The 14,612-nt window shown below is 45.5% G+C and overlaps 1 protein-coding gene across 1 annotated transcript in view; it reads right to left on the bottom strand.

Annotated features, from left to right (window-relative positions):
- Nucleotides 1–5,069: 5,069 nt before the first annotated feature.
- Scpep1 (serine carboxypeptidase 1) overlaps nucleotides 5,070–14,612 on the bottom strand; it is a 31,401-nt gene continuing 21,858 nt past the window's right edge. The window contains exons 9-13 of the mRNA XM_076870749.2: nucleotides 13,782–13,875; nucleotides 12,806–12,919; nucleotides 10,605–10,742; nucleotides 9,530–9,693; nucleotides 5,070–5,660 (exon numbers count right to left, since the gene is read on the bottom strand). Of these exons, the coding sequence (XP_076726864.1) occupies nucleotides 5,598–5,660; nucleotides 9,530–9,693; nucleotides 10,605–10,742; nucleotides 12,806–12,919; nucleotides 13,782–13,875 (573 nt within the window). The 3' untranslated portion in view covers nucleotides 5,070–5,597. The remainder of the gene's footprint in view (nucleotides 5,661–9,529; nucleotides 9,694–10,604; nucleotides 10,743–12,805; nucleotides 12,920–13,781; nucleotides 13,876–14,612) is intronic.

Raw genomic sequence — 14,612 nt, 5'->3', positions numbered from 1 at the left:
CCTTTGAAGATTCGCACTAGGGAATTATAAATACTTTCAGGGAAATTAAAGTCATTGTGGAGTCTATGAAATAAAAAAAAAAAAGGAGATAAAAAGACAAGAGTAATATGGTGAAATAGCAGCTGGCATAATTAGGGAAGATGAATTAAGGAGGAAGATAATTGCAGAACGGTGAAAATGAAGTAGTGATGTTGAGAGTAGTCTTGAGAAAAGGTACTTAGAATAAAGGGTAAAGGACAAAAATGTGGGGAAACAGATCCTTAAAATATTCAAATATACAATGGAAAATGTTGTCAAACTGAAGATCTGAACCTGTGGAAGAGAGAGCTCACCTGGTGTCAGGCAAAATTAAAAACTAGAAATATCAGCAGGTGCAGCAGCACACACCTATAATTCCAAATACTCAGGACGCTGAGGCAGGAGGATGGCAAGTTTGAGGCCAGTCTCAGCAACTAGCAAGATTCTGTCTCAAACTAAAAACCAATAATTAAAAAAAAATGGCTGGGGTATGGCTCAGTGGCAAAATGCCACTGGGTTCAATCCCCAGGATCAAAACAACAACATAAATAGAAACATGAATGTAAATATCTGAAATTACCAATTTGCATGATTAAACAAAGAAGTAAACAGCATCTGGGTATTAAGATAGACTATTTTCAAGACTGAAGAAGAAAAGGTAAGTTGGTTTTAAATTTGTCAGCAACATTAGATACCAAGGAGAAGGGGAAGCTATTGCTCAAGTTCTCTACCTGATCAAGTTATTGATCCCCTGTATAGGCCGCAGAAAGACATCATCAAATATGCAGATCCCAGTTGTGGGCAAGTTTTAGTGCATTAAAATAATTAAGTTGAAACAACTCTATTAATCAGAATTCATTTGGAGAGGCAGAGACGCACATCAGGTGTGTTACTGGGGACTGGACTTCTGCAGTGTGGGGCTGCTGGTCAGGCAGTCTTCCTGAGGCTGTAGTGGTCAACAACCTGTGTGGAGGTATCTGGGGCCAGCAGAGGGGAAAGCAGAGTGGGTGGGAAATGGAGACCAGGAGAATACAAGCATGAAGTGGAGGTCACAAGGGCAGTGCACAGGACGGAATCACCCAGGTCTTGGACACATCTTTGCATCACTAAATGCACTCATCTGGCTCAGGAGTCCTTGCCTAATGGAATGACTCCAATTTTTTTTTTATTGGTGCATTATAATAATATTGGATAGTAGGATTGATTATTGCCATAATTGTGCAAGCACATAATCCGATCAATCTTATTCCCCAGTCTCTTCCCTTTCCCTCCCCACCTCCCTCCCCTGACCTGCTTGCTTTATTCTGAGCTCCCTCCTATTATTATTCTTATTTATTTATTTCGGTCCTGGGGATTGAACCCAGGGCCAATTTACCACTGAGACACATCCCCAGCCCTTTTTTATTTTTTTTATTTTTTATTTTTTAAATTTAATTTAATTCTTCTTGTGGTGCTGAGGATCGAAACCAGGTCCTTGTGCATGTGAGGCAATCACTCTACCAACTGAGCTATATCCCCAGCCCCGCCAGCCCTTTTTATTTACCTATTTTATTTTGAGACAGAATCTCACTAAGATGCTTAGAGCCTCACTAACTTGCTGAGTTGAACTTTCAACCCACCTGCTTCAGCCTCCCAAGCCACTGGGATCATAGGCATGTGCCACCGCACCTTGCTATTATGAATTGGTGTATTATAATTATACCCATAAGTGAAATCTATTGTGGTATATATTTTTTTCAACATTTACGTTTTAGTTGTAGGTGGACACAATACCTTTATTTTATTTTTTTGGGGTGCTAAGGATCGAACTCAGTGCCTTCACGCAAGCTAGGCGAGCCCTCGACTTATGAGCCCCAGCCCCTCCATGTGGTATATTAGAACATGGACTTAGCATCATTTTGTAGATTTGTTCCCTAGTACTTCCTCCTCCTTCCTTCTCCATCCCCCTCCTCTACTCTATTGGTCTCCCTTCTATCTTCACATCTTTTTCCACAAAGAGTCTGGGCCATTAGAAATCTAAATCAGATTTCATAGTCTTCCATTGACCTTCATCCGAGGACATTGAAGCTCTAAGGGGTGGACCAGAGGGTCTCCTGCATTCTTCCTCCTGGCCGGCATTGTAGACCAGCAACCCAATTTCCCCTGAGAGCCAGGCCAGGCAGAATCCTCACCTCAGCCAGCACTTTGCCAGTTGATGCAGTGCCCAAAGAGGCCAGATGGTGTCTTCAAGTTCCAGTTCAGTGGCGTTCTGCCTCCTGGTGAAAACATTCTCTCCCTTGTAACCAAGACCTCTAGACCAGCACAGCTGAAGTACAGGGATGAAGAGCAAAGATTTCCTGCTGGATAGGATTACTAGGAGAGGGGTCACTCTCATTTTCATCACTGGATTCCTGGATCATGCGTGCTGGGTAAGGGAGCAACGTGGTTGCTGATTTAGAAACTACATCACTTTGGGGGAAGAGGATGCTCCAGCCCTGCAAGGTCTCACCACCTAGCTGGCACGGTAACTGAAATTTTCAAAAAACTATTTAACCATCTGTCAAGGCAGTTGCTTCAGGACGATGGGGACCAAGCTGAAATTGGAGCGTTCCATGTGAATAAGCCCGCTGCTGCGTTCCATTTGCTGTGAATGCCTCGACCGTGAGGAAGATATTCTGCAAATCCATAGATGGTTTCCATCTTCTAATTTATTTGAAACTTGATTTAATGATCTTGGGATTAAAAACATAGAACTTTCTATTTCAAATATAAATATTTGAATAAAAAAAAATCCATAGATGGTAGTTTTGGCAGAAACATGGTGGACAGGGAAGGCAAGTCTATGCCCAAAGCAAGCATCAATTCCATTAAGAAGCAAGTGTTGCCTCTTCCATAACGAAAGTGGTCCAAGGTAATCAACCTAACACCAGGGAGCTGGCCCATCTCAGGCAGTGGTGGCATATGAGGGGCTAAGTGTTGTCTCATCAGCTGACAGATGAGGTACCCAGCCGTGGCCATAGCCAGGTCAGCCTTGGGGAGTGGAAGTCTATGCTACTGAGCCTGTGCATAACCTCCATCTGTGTTGCCATGGCCACTTTGCTCCTGAACCAAAGGACTGGCTGGAGAAGGAGGCTGACTGATGTCCTCAGACTGGGTCATCCCCCTTGCCTGATTATGACAATCTTCCTTTACCCTCACGTGGGACATGAGTATCTCCATATTCTGCCATTCATAGAAATCTAGCTTTGTATCGTCCTCAGATCGCATGTCTTAATTTTCAATTGAGTTTTTCCCAAGACCCAGACTACCCAGCCAAACCAACATTTGGTTCAGACCAACCCTTTTTATTTATTTTTGCAGTGCTGTGGATGGAACCCTCAAGAGCATGCACATACTCAGCCCGCATCCTACCACTGGGATGCACTCCCAGCCCAATGCCCTTTTTGTGGTGCTGGAATTGAATCCAGGGCCTCACGTGCTAGGCAAGTCCTCTATCTCTGAGCCATATCCCCAGGTCCTAATGCACTGACTTCTTCTTCTGTTTTTTTTTAAGTTTCTTTCTTTCTGTTTAATAATGTTATTGTATTTTTTATACCTTTATTTATTTATTTATTTATTTATTTTTAAAAGAGAGAGTGAGAGAGGAGAGAGAGAGAATTTTTTAATATTTATTTTTTAGTTATCGGCGGACACAACATCTTTGTTTGTACATGGTGCTGAGAATCGAACCCCGGGCCGCACGCATGCCAGGTGAGCACGCTACCACTTGAGCCACATCCCCAGCCCCTTATACCTTTATTTAATTAATTTGTTTTTAATGTGGTGCTGAGGATCGAACCCAGTGCCTCACACATGCTAGGCAAATGCTCTACCACAGCTACAACCCCAGCCCCCAATGCACTGACTTTTAACAAAAGAGACCCTGAGAGGTTAGGAATTCAATGTGTTGTAATTCAATTTTAAATTTTACTTATTTATTAATAAGTAAATTGGTGATTTACCAGAAGACCATATAAGACTCAAAAGCAGGTATGTTCATAGCTAGATTTTTCTTTCTTTTCTTCCCTCCTCAACAGTGAAGGATACACAGCAAAAGCAGCAGGAAAATAGACTTGCCTTGGTAAAGTCCAGGGGGACCCAGCACAGGCTTCTAATGTTCTTCCTCTCCAGGGCACACAGGACTGCTTGCTCACTAACAGTGAAGTTCAGAGTAAAGTCTCTGACCAAGGAATCCTGCTGGAGGCTCAGCCTGCATCCATGAGTATATAACCTGCCACATTCTGCAGGAACAGACTTTGGGTTTGATTTTCCAAAGTATCCTCCAATTATAGTATCAGGTCCCTTGTGCAGACTTTGAGCTGCAAATTAAAAATTAAAAGTCTTGCCAGGCCCAGCTGTGCACGCCTGTAATCCCAGCAGTTCAGGAGGCTGAGGCAGGAGGTTTGCAAGTTCAAACCCAGTTTCAGCAACTCAGTAAGGCCCTAAGCAACTCAGTGAGACCCTGTCTCTAAATAAAATACAAAAAAAAAAGGGGGGGGGGGCTGAGGATGTGGCTCAGTGGTTAAGTGCCCCTGGGTTCTATCACTGGTACCAAAAAGAAAAAATTAAATTAAAAGCCCTGAGTTTATTATTTTAATTTCAGAGAAATGTGGCAATCCTTTGGCTAAACAATCACACTTTTACAAATTTACTGTAAGCAAACAGCAAGAAAGTACATAGAGCTATAACCATCAGGATGAATCACCAGAGCACCATTTATTTTTATTTTTAAAGAGAGAGAGAGAGAGAGAGAGAGAGAGAGAGAGAGAGAACGCGCGAGAAAGAGAGAGAGAGAATTTTTTAATATTTATTTTTTAGTTTTTGGCGGACACAACATCTTTGTTTGTATGTGGTGCTGAGATCGAACCCGGGCCGCACGCATGCCAGGCAAGCGCGCTACCCACTTGAGCCACATCCCTAGCCCCAGAGAACCATTTAAAATAGTGACAAACTAGAAATCACTTGTGGGAAACAACCAGGAATTTGATAAATACACCACAGTACGACCACAAAATGGAATGCTCAGAGGCCACTGAAAATGTCACAGAAGAATTTATTGACATTAAAAGGTGTTTAGGACATATTGATATCTGAACACAGGAGATGGTAAAATAACATATAGCCATGATTCCATTTTTGTAAAAAATATAAATGTCTATATATGTAACCAAAAAATACCTGTGAGGCTAGATACTGAATTGGTAGCAGTGCTTACCCCTGGAAAGGGAGAGTATGCATCTTTCTTTTGTTCTTTGCTTAACTGTATTTCTCAGCTTTTTTTTTTTAAATTTTTTAAAACAAATCACATCCTTTGATTTTACCATCAGAAAAAGTCAATCTATGACAATCCTTCACTTTGATAAAAACAAATCCATTAAAAAAATGTTTTCTAAGAAGCAGAAATGATTCCCAAGCTGCCCGAGGCCGTGGCAGCTGGTAGGGGCCTTCACAGTCCCAGCCTGAGTTAGATTCAAGGAGGAGCACAGCTTCCTCCAGTTTCGGGGTCCTTGGTTCGCTCCTGCACCTCCAGGCCACGCCAGCTCCTCTCATATCAGTACTTCCTACTCCTGCTGTGTCACCAGCCTCATCATCTTCAGAGCCATGGCCCCTTGGTCAGAAGGAACCTAGAACCAAGCAGGATCCAAGTTAGTGCTCCTAGTGCCATTCCTGGGCTGAGGTTGGGGACAATATCCTGAACCCTTGCTCCCAGGAGGGAGCCAGTCCTGAGACAACAACCAGTGGGGACAGCTGCACCTCAGTGCACCCTTAAAGAGAGAGTCCCTTTGGGAAAGGACCCCTGAGCTGGGTTAAAGCTCTTCTGAGCTCCCCCTGTGTTGAGTGACAGGGGCCTGGAGAAGTCAGCATAGGAAAGTTCTACTGCATTTGGGGCTGATCTGTTTCTTTTTTTCCCCCTGGTGCTGGGGATGGAGCCCAGGACCTGATGCATGCTCAGAAGAGCTCTTGTACTGAGCTACATCCCAAGGCCTTATTGATTTCTTTTCGTTTCTTTCCTTTTTTGTGGTGCTGGGCATTGAACCCAGGGCCTTGTTGCACCCGAGGCAAGCACTCTACCAACTGAGCTGTATCCCCAGGAACCCCTTATAGATTTCTTTACAGGGGCTATGCTCAGGGTGCTGGGATCAGCCTGTTCAAGGAAAGAGGATGCTAAACATTTTAAAGAATTCTGTATGTAGAGGGGATCCCAGGCTGGGAAGTGCATGGAGGAGAGGCTGAGGAAAGGCTCACAGGAGAGCCCTGAACAAATACAGACAAACAAGACCCTTGGTGTAGGTGGCATCCGGCCTTTTTCTGTTGTTTCTTTTGTTTTCCTTCAGCTTTTTAGAATAAAATGTAATCTCAACTCGGGAGGTAAGGCAGGAGGATCAACAGTTCAAAGTCAGCCTAGGCAACTTAGTGAGGCTCTATTCCAAAATAAAAAGGGCTAGTGGTGTAGCTCAGTGGTAGAGCATCCCTGGGTTCAATTCTCAATCCTGCAAAAAAAATAAGAAATAAAAAAAACTCTTTCCCATACACCACCTAAAAAGGTAGGGTCACAGGCCTCAGTTTCTCCTCTACAAAGAGGGAGGCAGAGCAGGTAGGTATTCTTCTGGGTCTGAAATCCTTGGTTCCATGATTCTCTCTGGTACATTTCTGTCCTGGAATTCCCCTGTCAATCAAGAGTCCCCAGGAGGCAAGGCATTTAATCAAATAAAGGGGAAGTGATAGGCGGTGACAACAACATTCTGTAAGGGTTATTTTAAGCCTGTCCCCAACTGGTCTGTTGTTCTAAATGTGACAAACCAAGAGGAAATGGGTCTGCACTCTAGCACTGAAGCAAGAGGTTAGTGCATGGAACTAGTGCTTTGCTCTAAGACTTCCTGCTAGCTTTAACCCAGTCAGTATGAAGGTGCCCAGATACACTTAGCCATAGATAATGCCCCTTTACTGAAGGCCCTTTGGCCTTGCTTGTCCTCTCAGGGGGAGGGCTACATTCTTCACTTTAAAGGAAGCTGTCATCTCTTCCCTCACTCCTTATTCATGTTCTCCCACTTTCCACCTGGCTTTTGGGGTCTGCCCTTCCACTGAAGGGCTCACCGTGATGCTAAAGCCACCCTGGGATCCAGGCATTGCACTTCAGTTCTTGGTCTGGGTCTTCAGTAGCATTGACATGAAGGGCCCCACCCTGCTTTGGGAATGCCACCTGCCCTAGGTCTCCCTACTTCTCTTGCAGTGCCTGCCTCAACCTCAATGTGGCTCTTCTTCTGCTTTGTAACTCTTCAGTCAGTCCTGCCGAGTCCTCTTCTGTTTCTGACTCTCAAATCTCCATCTCCAAGTACTTGTCTTGCCTGCAGACCTTACCTATTCAGTTTATATGTGAAGCACTTGTGGACTATGCACTTGGCTGTTAAATGAAACTCAGCAGGTGCAAACTGCCTCCCTGCCCCAAGCCAGGGTGCTGGAGCAGAAGCCAGGAGGCCACCCTTGATTTCTTTTCCATCCCAAATGATTACTAAGTCCTGCCAATGCTCCCATCTTCTGCCTGAGCAAATTCTTCTGTTTTTCTCCCTTATAGATTGTCTGCTTCAGTCTTTTTCCATGCCCTCGGCTGCGAAGATTATTTCATAGACAAATCTGGCAATTGCACTCCTTTGCTTGTCCCCTCCGTGGCCCCTTACCCTCTGAGCTCCTCAGGGTGGGATGGAAAGTCCCCCTTCCCAGCTCACCTCTCCTCAGCTCATCTCCAGAGGCCTTGCTGCCTGCAGGCCCCGCTTGAGCATGTGCACACTGCTGTCCTTGCTTCTCCTCTTTACCTAATTCACTCCTGCTCATCATGGAGGGGCCAGGCTTCTACACCCCCAAGCCTGGGCTGGGGACCCTTCCTTGGTCCAATCCCTTCTCCGCACTGCTTACTCCATGCTATTAAGAGTCTACTTGTGCTGAGTGCAGTAGCGCACGTCTGTAATCCCGATGGCTTGGGAGGCTGAGGGAGGAGGACTGCGAGTTCAAAGTCAGTCTCAGCAAAAACATGCCACTAAACAACTCAGAGAGACACTGTCTCTAAATAAATAGGTCTGGGGATGTGGCTCAGTGGTTGAGTGCCTCTGAGTTCAATCCCCAGTATCAAAAAAAAAAAAAAAAAAAAAAGAAGAGTCTATTTGCACTGGGCATGGTGGTGCATGTCTGATATCTCAGTGACTCAGGAGGCTGAGGCAGGATTGCAATTTAGAGGTAACTTGGCAAAATGAAAAATAAAAAAAAGGGGTATAGCTCAGGGTAGAGCAACCATGGGTTCATTGTCCAGTATCACACACATGCACACAAATCTACTGTCCTGACTGTACCCTGGACCATGAACTCCTTGAGGGTAGGGACTAGGAACCATTCATCTCTGTGCTGCCAGTACTTATTATATAGCACAGAGTTTAGCACTTAGCAGACAACCAGATGTTTGCTCTAAGAAGTCTCTGGGGCCCCTCTGCCTCCTGCCAAAGTTTCTTAAACTCCTTTTCAGGTATGTAGGTGAGACAGGGATTTGGGGGCAGGACTAAGGCCTCCATAAACTCCCTCAACTCAAAAAAAGTTACTCAATCAACAAATAACCTAAGGGAAAACAGTAAGTTCATTTTGTAAGTGCTGCAGTGTGACAGGCTCGTGGCTCATCACTGCACCCAAAGACTCCTCTTAATAAATCCTGGGGCCACTACTGCTTGGAGATGCTCCTGGCCTTCATTCTGTGACTCAGCTTGACAGAGAAGTAGGCTTTCACTTTCATTCCCTGAAAATGGCCAAGGAAGGCAATTCTTCTCTTCTTCCCAGACCAGAACAAATTGTTAAGGGAAAAATATCTAATTAACTCATTTAAACCAAGAATAAAGGACAGAGAGCCCAAAGTAACTCCCTCTGGAGGACTTACTCTTTAAAATGAGTTTATATTCATTCAAACCTAATAGGAATGAAACACTAATACGGGCTGAGTATACCTTATCTGAAATACTTGGAAATAGAATTGATTTGGATTTCAGATTTTGAAATATGTGCATGTAAAGAATGAGAAATCTCAGAGATGGGACCCAAGTCTAAACATTGCTTATACACATAGCCAAAGCTAATTATTATTATTATTATTATTATTATTATTATTATTATTATTTGGTACCAGGGATTGAACTCAGGAGCACTGAGCCACATCCCCAGCCCTATTTTGTATTTTATTTAGAGACAGGGTCTCACAGTGTTGCTTAGTGCCTCAATGTTGCTGAGGCTGGCTTTGAACTTGCCATCCTCCTCCCTCAGCCTCCCTCAGCCTCCCAAGCTGTTGGGATTACAGACATGCACTACCATGCTCTGCCCAAAGCTAATTTTATGCAACGTTTTCAGGGCACCTATATTTCAACTGTGTCTAATCACACCAAGTATAAATTTTTCCATTTGCTACATCATCTTGGAACCCAGCTCAGCATGATTTTAATTTGGAACAAAAGTTGGCTCTCACCATGTGACCAGCTCTTAGAATCCAGTAGAAAGCCAGGTTCTTGTAGGACTTGACAAAAGCAGATGTTTCGGAGGATTCAGGGTCACTGTACAGGGGCTTCCATTTCAGCTCATTGAATTTGGGCAGTTCTGGCCACTGCAGCTTCCGCACCCAGGCCTCCTGTCCTGGTAGAGGGATAAAGAAAGGAGCCTGGTATTAACAGCTGGGTAGAATGTGGGGCGGGAGGGAAGGAGGGAGACTAGATCTTATAACTTGGTGGTTCCCAAATTATAATGTGCAACATAAAATTCGCTGGGATCTTGTTTAAATGCAAATTCTGATTCAGTGGTTCTGGGTGTGGCCTTAGCACCTGCATTTCTAGCAGGTTCCCAGAGATACTCAGGCTAACAGTGAGAACCTAACAGCTATGAAGCTATTTTTGCCTCTGATTCTCCCACTGCCCTTTGCTCTTTAGAAAGAAACCAGGGACCCCTGGAGGCTGATGGGGCTGTCAGGAGGACTGAGAAGGAGCAGGAATGAGAGGGGATGAGGATCACCTGGGCAGGTCATGGCAGAAAGCAGTAGCTCTCTAAGCTGTCCTTGGTGTCCTCACCTACAAGTCCAAAGGCCACTCAATCCTGCCAGCATCAAGGAGACTCACGCCTGCCACATCTCGGGCCTCGCTGTGCCTGCCAATTCTGAGACCCAGTCTCTGAGCCTCCGCCTGGCCCTGCTGAAACCAGGAGTGAGCACAGGCTGGCCAGCAAGGCAACAGGGCAGTGCTCAGGACCCCACAGGCCATTTCCCCTGGGCACACACAGGGCTGGAGAGTTGTTAGGGGGCAGGCACTGTCTTGTTCTTTAATCACAGCCAAGGACCTCAAAACCCAAAGGGCCCAGACTTCTCTGAGGGGTCACAGCTGCATGCAGCTTCCCTTTCTTGCAGAGCCAAGGTCAGGGGTACATGGACACAGTAGGAAATGGCCTTCCTCTTGGCACCAATGTCACCAACCCCAAGACTCATGTGTCCATGACCTGTTCCCTTCTAGTTCAATCCATAAAACAGCCTCGATGTGTCCCTCAGCAATGGTTCCTACCTATGGTGTCCACAATGAGATCGAGCTGTCCATTATATATAGTCACGTTGACCCCAGCTTCCAGCAACTCGTCCACAATGCTGATGACCGGCTTCATGAAGTCCCCCTCCATGTTTAGGAAGACGTTAGAAGACTGGGCTGCATAAGGGAAAGAAGAAAGAGGTAGAAGCTCGGAATCTGCCAGAACAAGAGGTCTCTTTCAGCCCAAGCATCTAGGAGTCACCACCAAGGATCTCCTAGCAAAGGCTGAAGGACAGGTGCTCCAGAGACAGGGCCCCACCGGGTCTGCAGGCTGTGTCTGAGTTGACCCAGTAGACGAGAAACACGGGCAGCACACGTGATCCGATCACTGGGAGCTTGTGATGACAGCAGATGCCATCTTTAATAGGAAATGGAAACCTGAAGGTGGCTTTGTGTAAGGAAACAGGGAGGCAAAGGCCCAGAACACACTCTCTAAGCTCGTCCACCTAGGGAATAAATTGTGTTTGGGGCCAATATTCTTTCTTTTGTGCTGAATAACACACCAGGGCCACCTTCCAAGTCCTGAACGAGGCTGGTTACCTTACAATGAGCCAAACCAGAACTAAACCAATTCACAGCTGGCCCACAGGAAAGTAAAAGGGACAACAGACCCCGGGCCGGAGAGGAGCCAGGCAACGCAGCATTCCTGCTGGGTTATTGCCATCGTCAGCAGCATCACATTGGATGACTACAATAACAGCAGAGGCCACCATTTATCTGCCAGTCACGGTGCTAAGTGAGCATTTTATTGTTTTTTTATCACTACCTTGAGAGATAAGGGGCCTTAACTTGGACAAAATTTTTTAAAAATGAGGCTCAGAGAGGCTGAGAAAATGCCCAGGGTCAAACAGCTTGTCAGTAACCAGCTAAGACTTGAACTCAGGCCTGGTTGACACTAAGATGTAAGTTTCACTACAGACTGCAACTCAAGACTCTGGGGTATTGTCCAAGAACAATTTGTCCTTTCTTGATCACACACAGGCAGATGTGGAGCCAAAGAGAGGTTTTTGGTTTTGGTTTTATTTCCTCTTTCTATCAGCAATTATCTGCAAAAATATAGTCACCTTGCCCATTCACTGGGGCTAGGAAAAAAATCATCATGAAGATAAAATGAAGGTGGTGAGCAGAAAAGATGTGCTCGTGAGCATGCCCTACACTTGGCCTCCTGTGATTCCCCACGTCGCTCCGTGGCATGACAGCTCTCTGCAGTGGTACCCTCCCCTTGCAGCTTCACACATATTCCATCCTTGCATTTAATCCAGGAAAATGAGACAACTAGGTCTAGAATGAGCCTTCTGGTGCTGGCATGTTGGGATAAGATAGTCCACGATCCTAGAGGAGGCCAGGACCAAGATCAAGTCTCAGCTTTTTGGCAGATGCCAAGGAGCCATCCTAGAAAGGAGCCTCCTGACCCCACAGTCTTGGGGAATCTCACATGCAAACCAAACAAACCCCCTCTCAAGGTGCATGGAGTGTTTTTACTCCAGAAACTCGAGAGTGCTGCTTGTTCAAGGCTTTCCTATTGGACTAAGCGGTGAACTTATTGAGGCTTTCCTCCTGGCTCTGGTCTCTTGAGACTCCAATATTTCCATACTATAGCCTTCAGACCAGAATGTGGTACACGGCTGAAAACATCCAGCATTGGGTTGTTGGGGAGGCTGGCAAGAGAGCTGGTCAAGATCTGACCAAGCACATGAGCGTATCTGCATCCTTCAGAGGACCTCTGGCTGGACATCTCATCTGTGACCAGCTGCAGCCTTGGGCATGGCTTTTTATCATATATATGTAAAATACATATGCATAAAATTATATCTACTTATCTATCTATATATACACACACACACACATACACATATATAAAATTATGGAAAATCTCAAACCATTACCAAGGTAAAGATACGAATATAATTCCCATACACCTATACTAGGCTTCCACAATTATTGACTCATAACCGATCACCTGCCATTTCTCTCTCTTCCCTCTTCCCTGCCATCCCCTTGCTTTCAACCAAACTTGACATGTCATTGACTGTCTACCTGCTTTCTCATCTGCAAACTGTGGACAGGTAATATTGTTTTACCTGCAACATACCATCGCCACCGAAACCCACTGTGCAACTTAAGACCTCTGAAGTTGCACTTTCTTCCTTCAAACTCTACAAATCAGGTCACATAAGTACCTCCCCAGGAGATATCCTCAGGGATAATTTTGAGCTTCTTTCTGATGGGGCCATTCATGAGCTGACTTAAGGCATCTCCTTGTAGGTGTCTCACGTGGCGTTGAAAAAGACGGACTGAAACCAAACAGGGAGGTAGCGAGTCAAAGGACTGGAAACATGACCACGGGGACATCTTTCCCAAGCTGCTGGGGAAGCTGGGCAGGAAGAGGGGGGTTTGGGGCTGGATTCACCCCGGGGTGGAGGAAGACAGCTGGGAACAGAATGACAGAGGAGAGATGACTGCATCCCGTGCACTGTGGGCCACTGAGATGATCCAGAACAGCCCGAGAAAATCTGCTGAGAAGAGGAATCTAGCAAGATTCCTACAGCCGTTCTGGCCTCTTATGAGGGAGGATTCTAGACATTCTGCCTCCGAAGTGAACCTGGGTCAGAAAGACCACTAAATTCAGCTCTTCAGGGATCTGACATGGTAAATGGGTGGACACAAGCTGGTTCCCAGGGGGCTGGGAGTGTGGAGTGTAGCAGAGTGCTTGCCTAGCATGCACCAGCCCCTGGATAGGATTCCTAGCACAGCCTAAAAAAAAAAAAAAAAGATAAAGAAGAGAAAAAGAAAAGCATATGCTAAGCAACAGAAGCCAGATGCGAAAGACTATTGTCTGATTCCATTTTTGTAAAATGTTCAGAAAAGGCAAACCAGGAGAAACAGAAGGCAGATCAGTGGCTGCCTGGGGCCGGGTGTGGGAAAGAGAAGTGACGGCAGACAGACATGTGGGCTCTCTTTGGGGTGACAGAAATGTTCTAAAACTGGATCATGGTGATGGCTGCACAACTCTGTGAATAACTAAAACTCGTTATCCACTTAAAAATGGGTGAATTCTGTGGTATGTAAAGTATATCTTCATAAAGCTTTTTAAAAGATGGGTTCCTTCTGGGATGAAGACTGAGGCAGGAGCTAAGGGCACTAAGGTTCACTCACCTAAATGGCTCTGGGTGAACTCTAGGCTTGACTCCATGGCAGACGTGGGATTGCTTTTAGTTAAGATGTTATAGAAGTTCACCCCATCTGCGTTCTGAAATACACAAGTACATTTGGCTGTTTCTCTTTCTTTCTTTCTTTCTTTTTTTTTTCCCCTATCATAAGGTGTAAAAAAGAAAGGCACATGGCCTCCAAGGATGGCTTTAGCTTTGGAAATTTTCTAGCACCAGAGAGAGATGCAGCTCTAAAGGTGCAGAAAGCAACTGTGTCAGCCCACACTTCAGGGGCTGGCGCCAAGCTCATCAGAACCCATCTTAGACGCCACAGGAGAAGCCCAGGGCCTGTGTCAGAGCTGCGGAGGGTCCTCGGTTGGTGCACTCTTCCCTTCTGGTACAGTGGAGTCAGAATGTTGCTTGGCAAGGATCCAAATAAGAATAGCTAATAATCCGGGCACGGTGGCGCACACCTGTAATCCCAGCAACTCAGGAGGCTGAGGCAGGAGGATCAGAAGTTCAAAGCCAGCCCCAGCAACTTAGCAAGGCCCTAAGCAACTTAGTGAGACCCTGTCTCAAAATAAAAGATAAAAAGGGTGGGTTTGAGCTGGGGATGTGGCTCAAGCAGTAGCACGCTCGCCTGGCATGCATGCGGCCCGGGTTCGATCCTCAGCACCACATATAAACAAAGATGTTGTGTCTGCCGAAAACCAAAAAATATAAATAATAAATATTAAAATTCTCTCTTTCTCTCTCTCTCTCTCTCTCTCTGTGTCTTTCTCTTTATAAAAAAAAAGGGGGGGGTAAGGTGGGGATGTAGCTCAGTGGTTAAGCACCC

The sequence above is a fragment of the Callospermophilus lateralis genome, chromosome 11, assembly GCF_048772815.1.
Source record: "Callospermophilus lateralis isolate mCalLat2 chromosome 11, mCalLat2.hap1, whole genome shotgun sequence".
Lineage (NCBI taxonomy): Eukaryota > Metazoa > Chordata > Mammalia > Rodentia > Sciuridae > Callospermophilus > Callospermophilus lateralis.
This window is presented reverse-complemented; position numbering and strand designations above follow the sequence as displayed.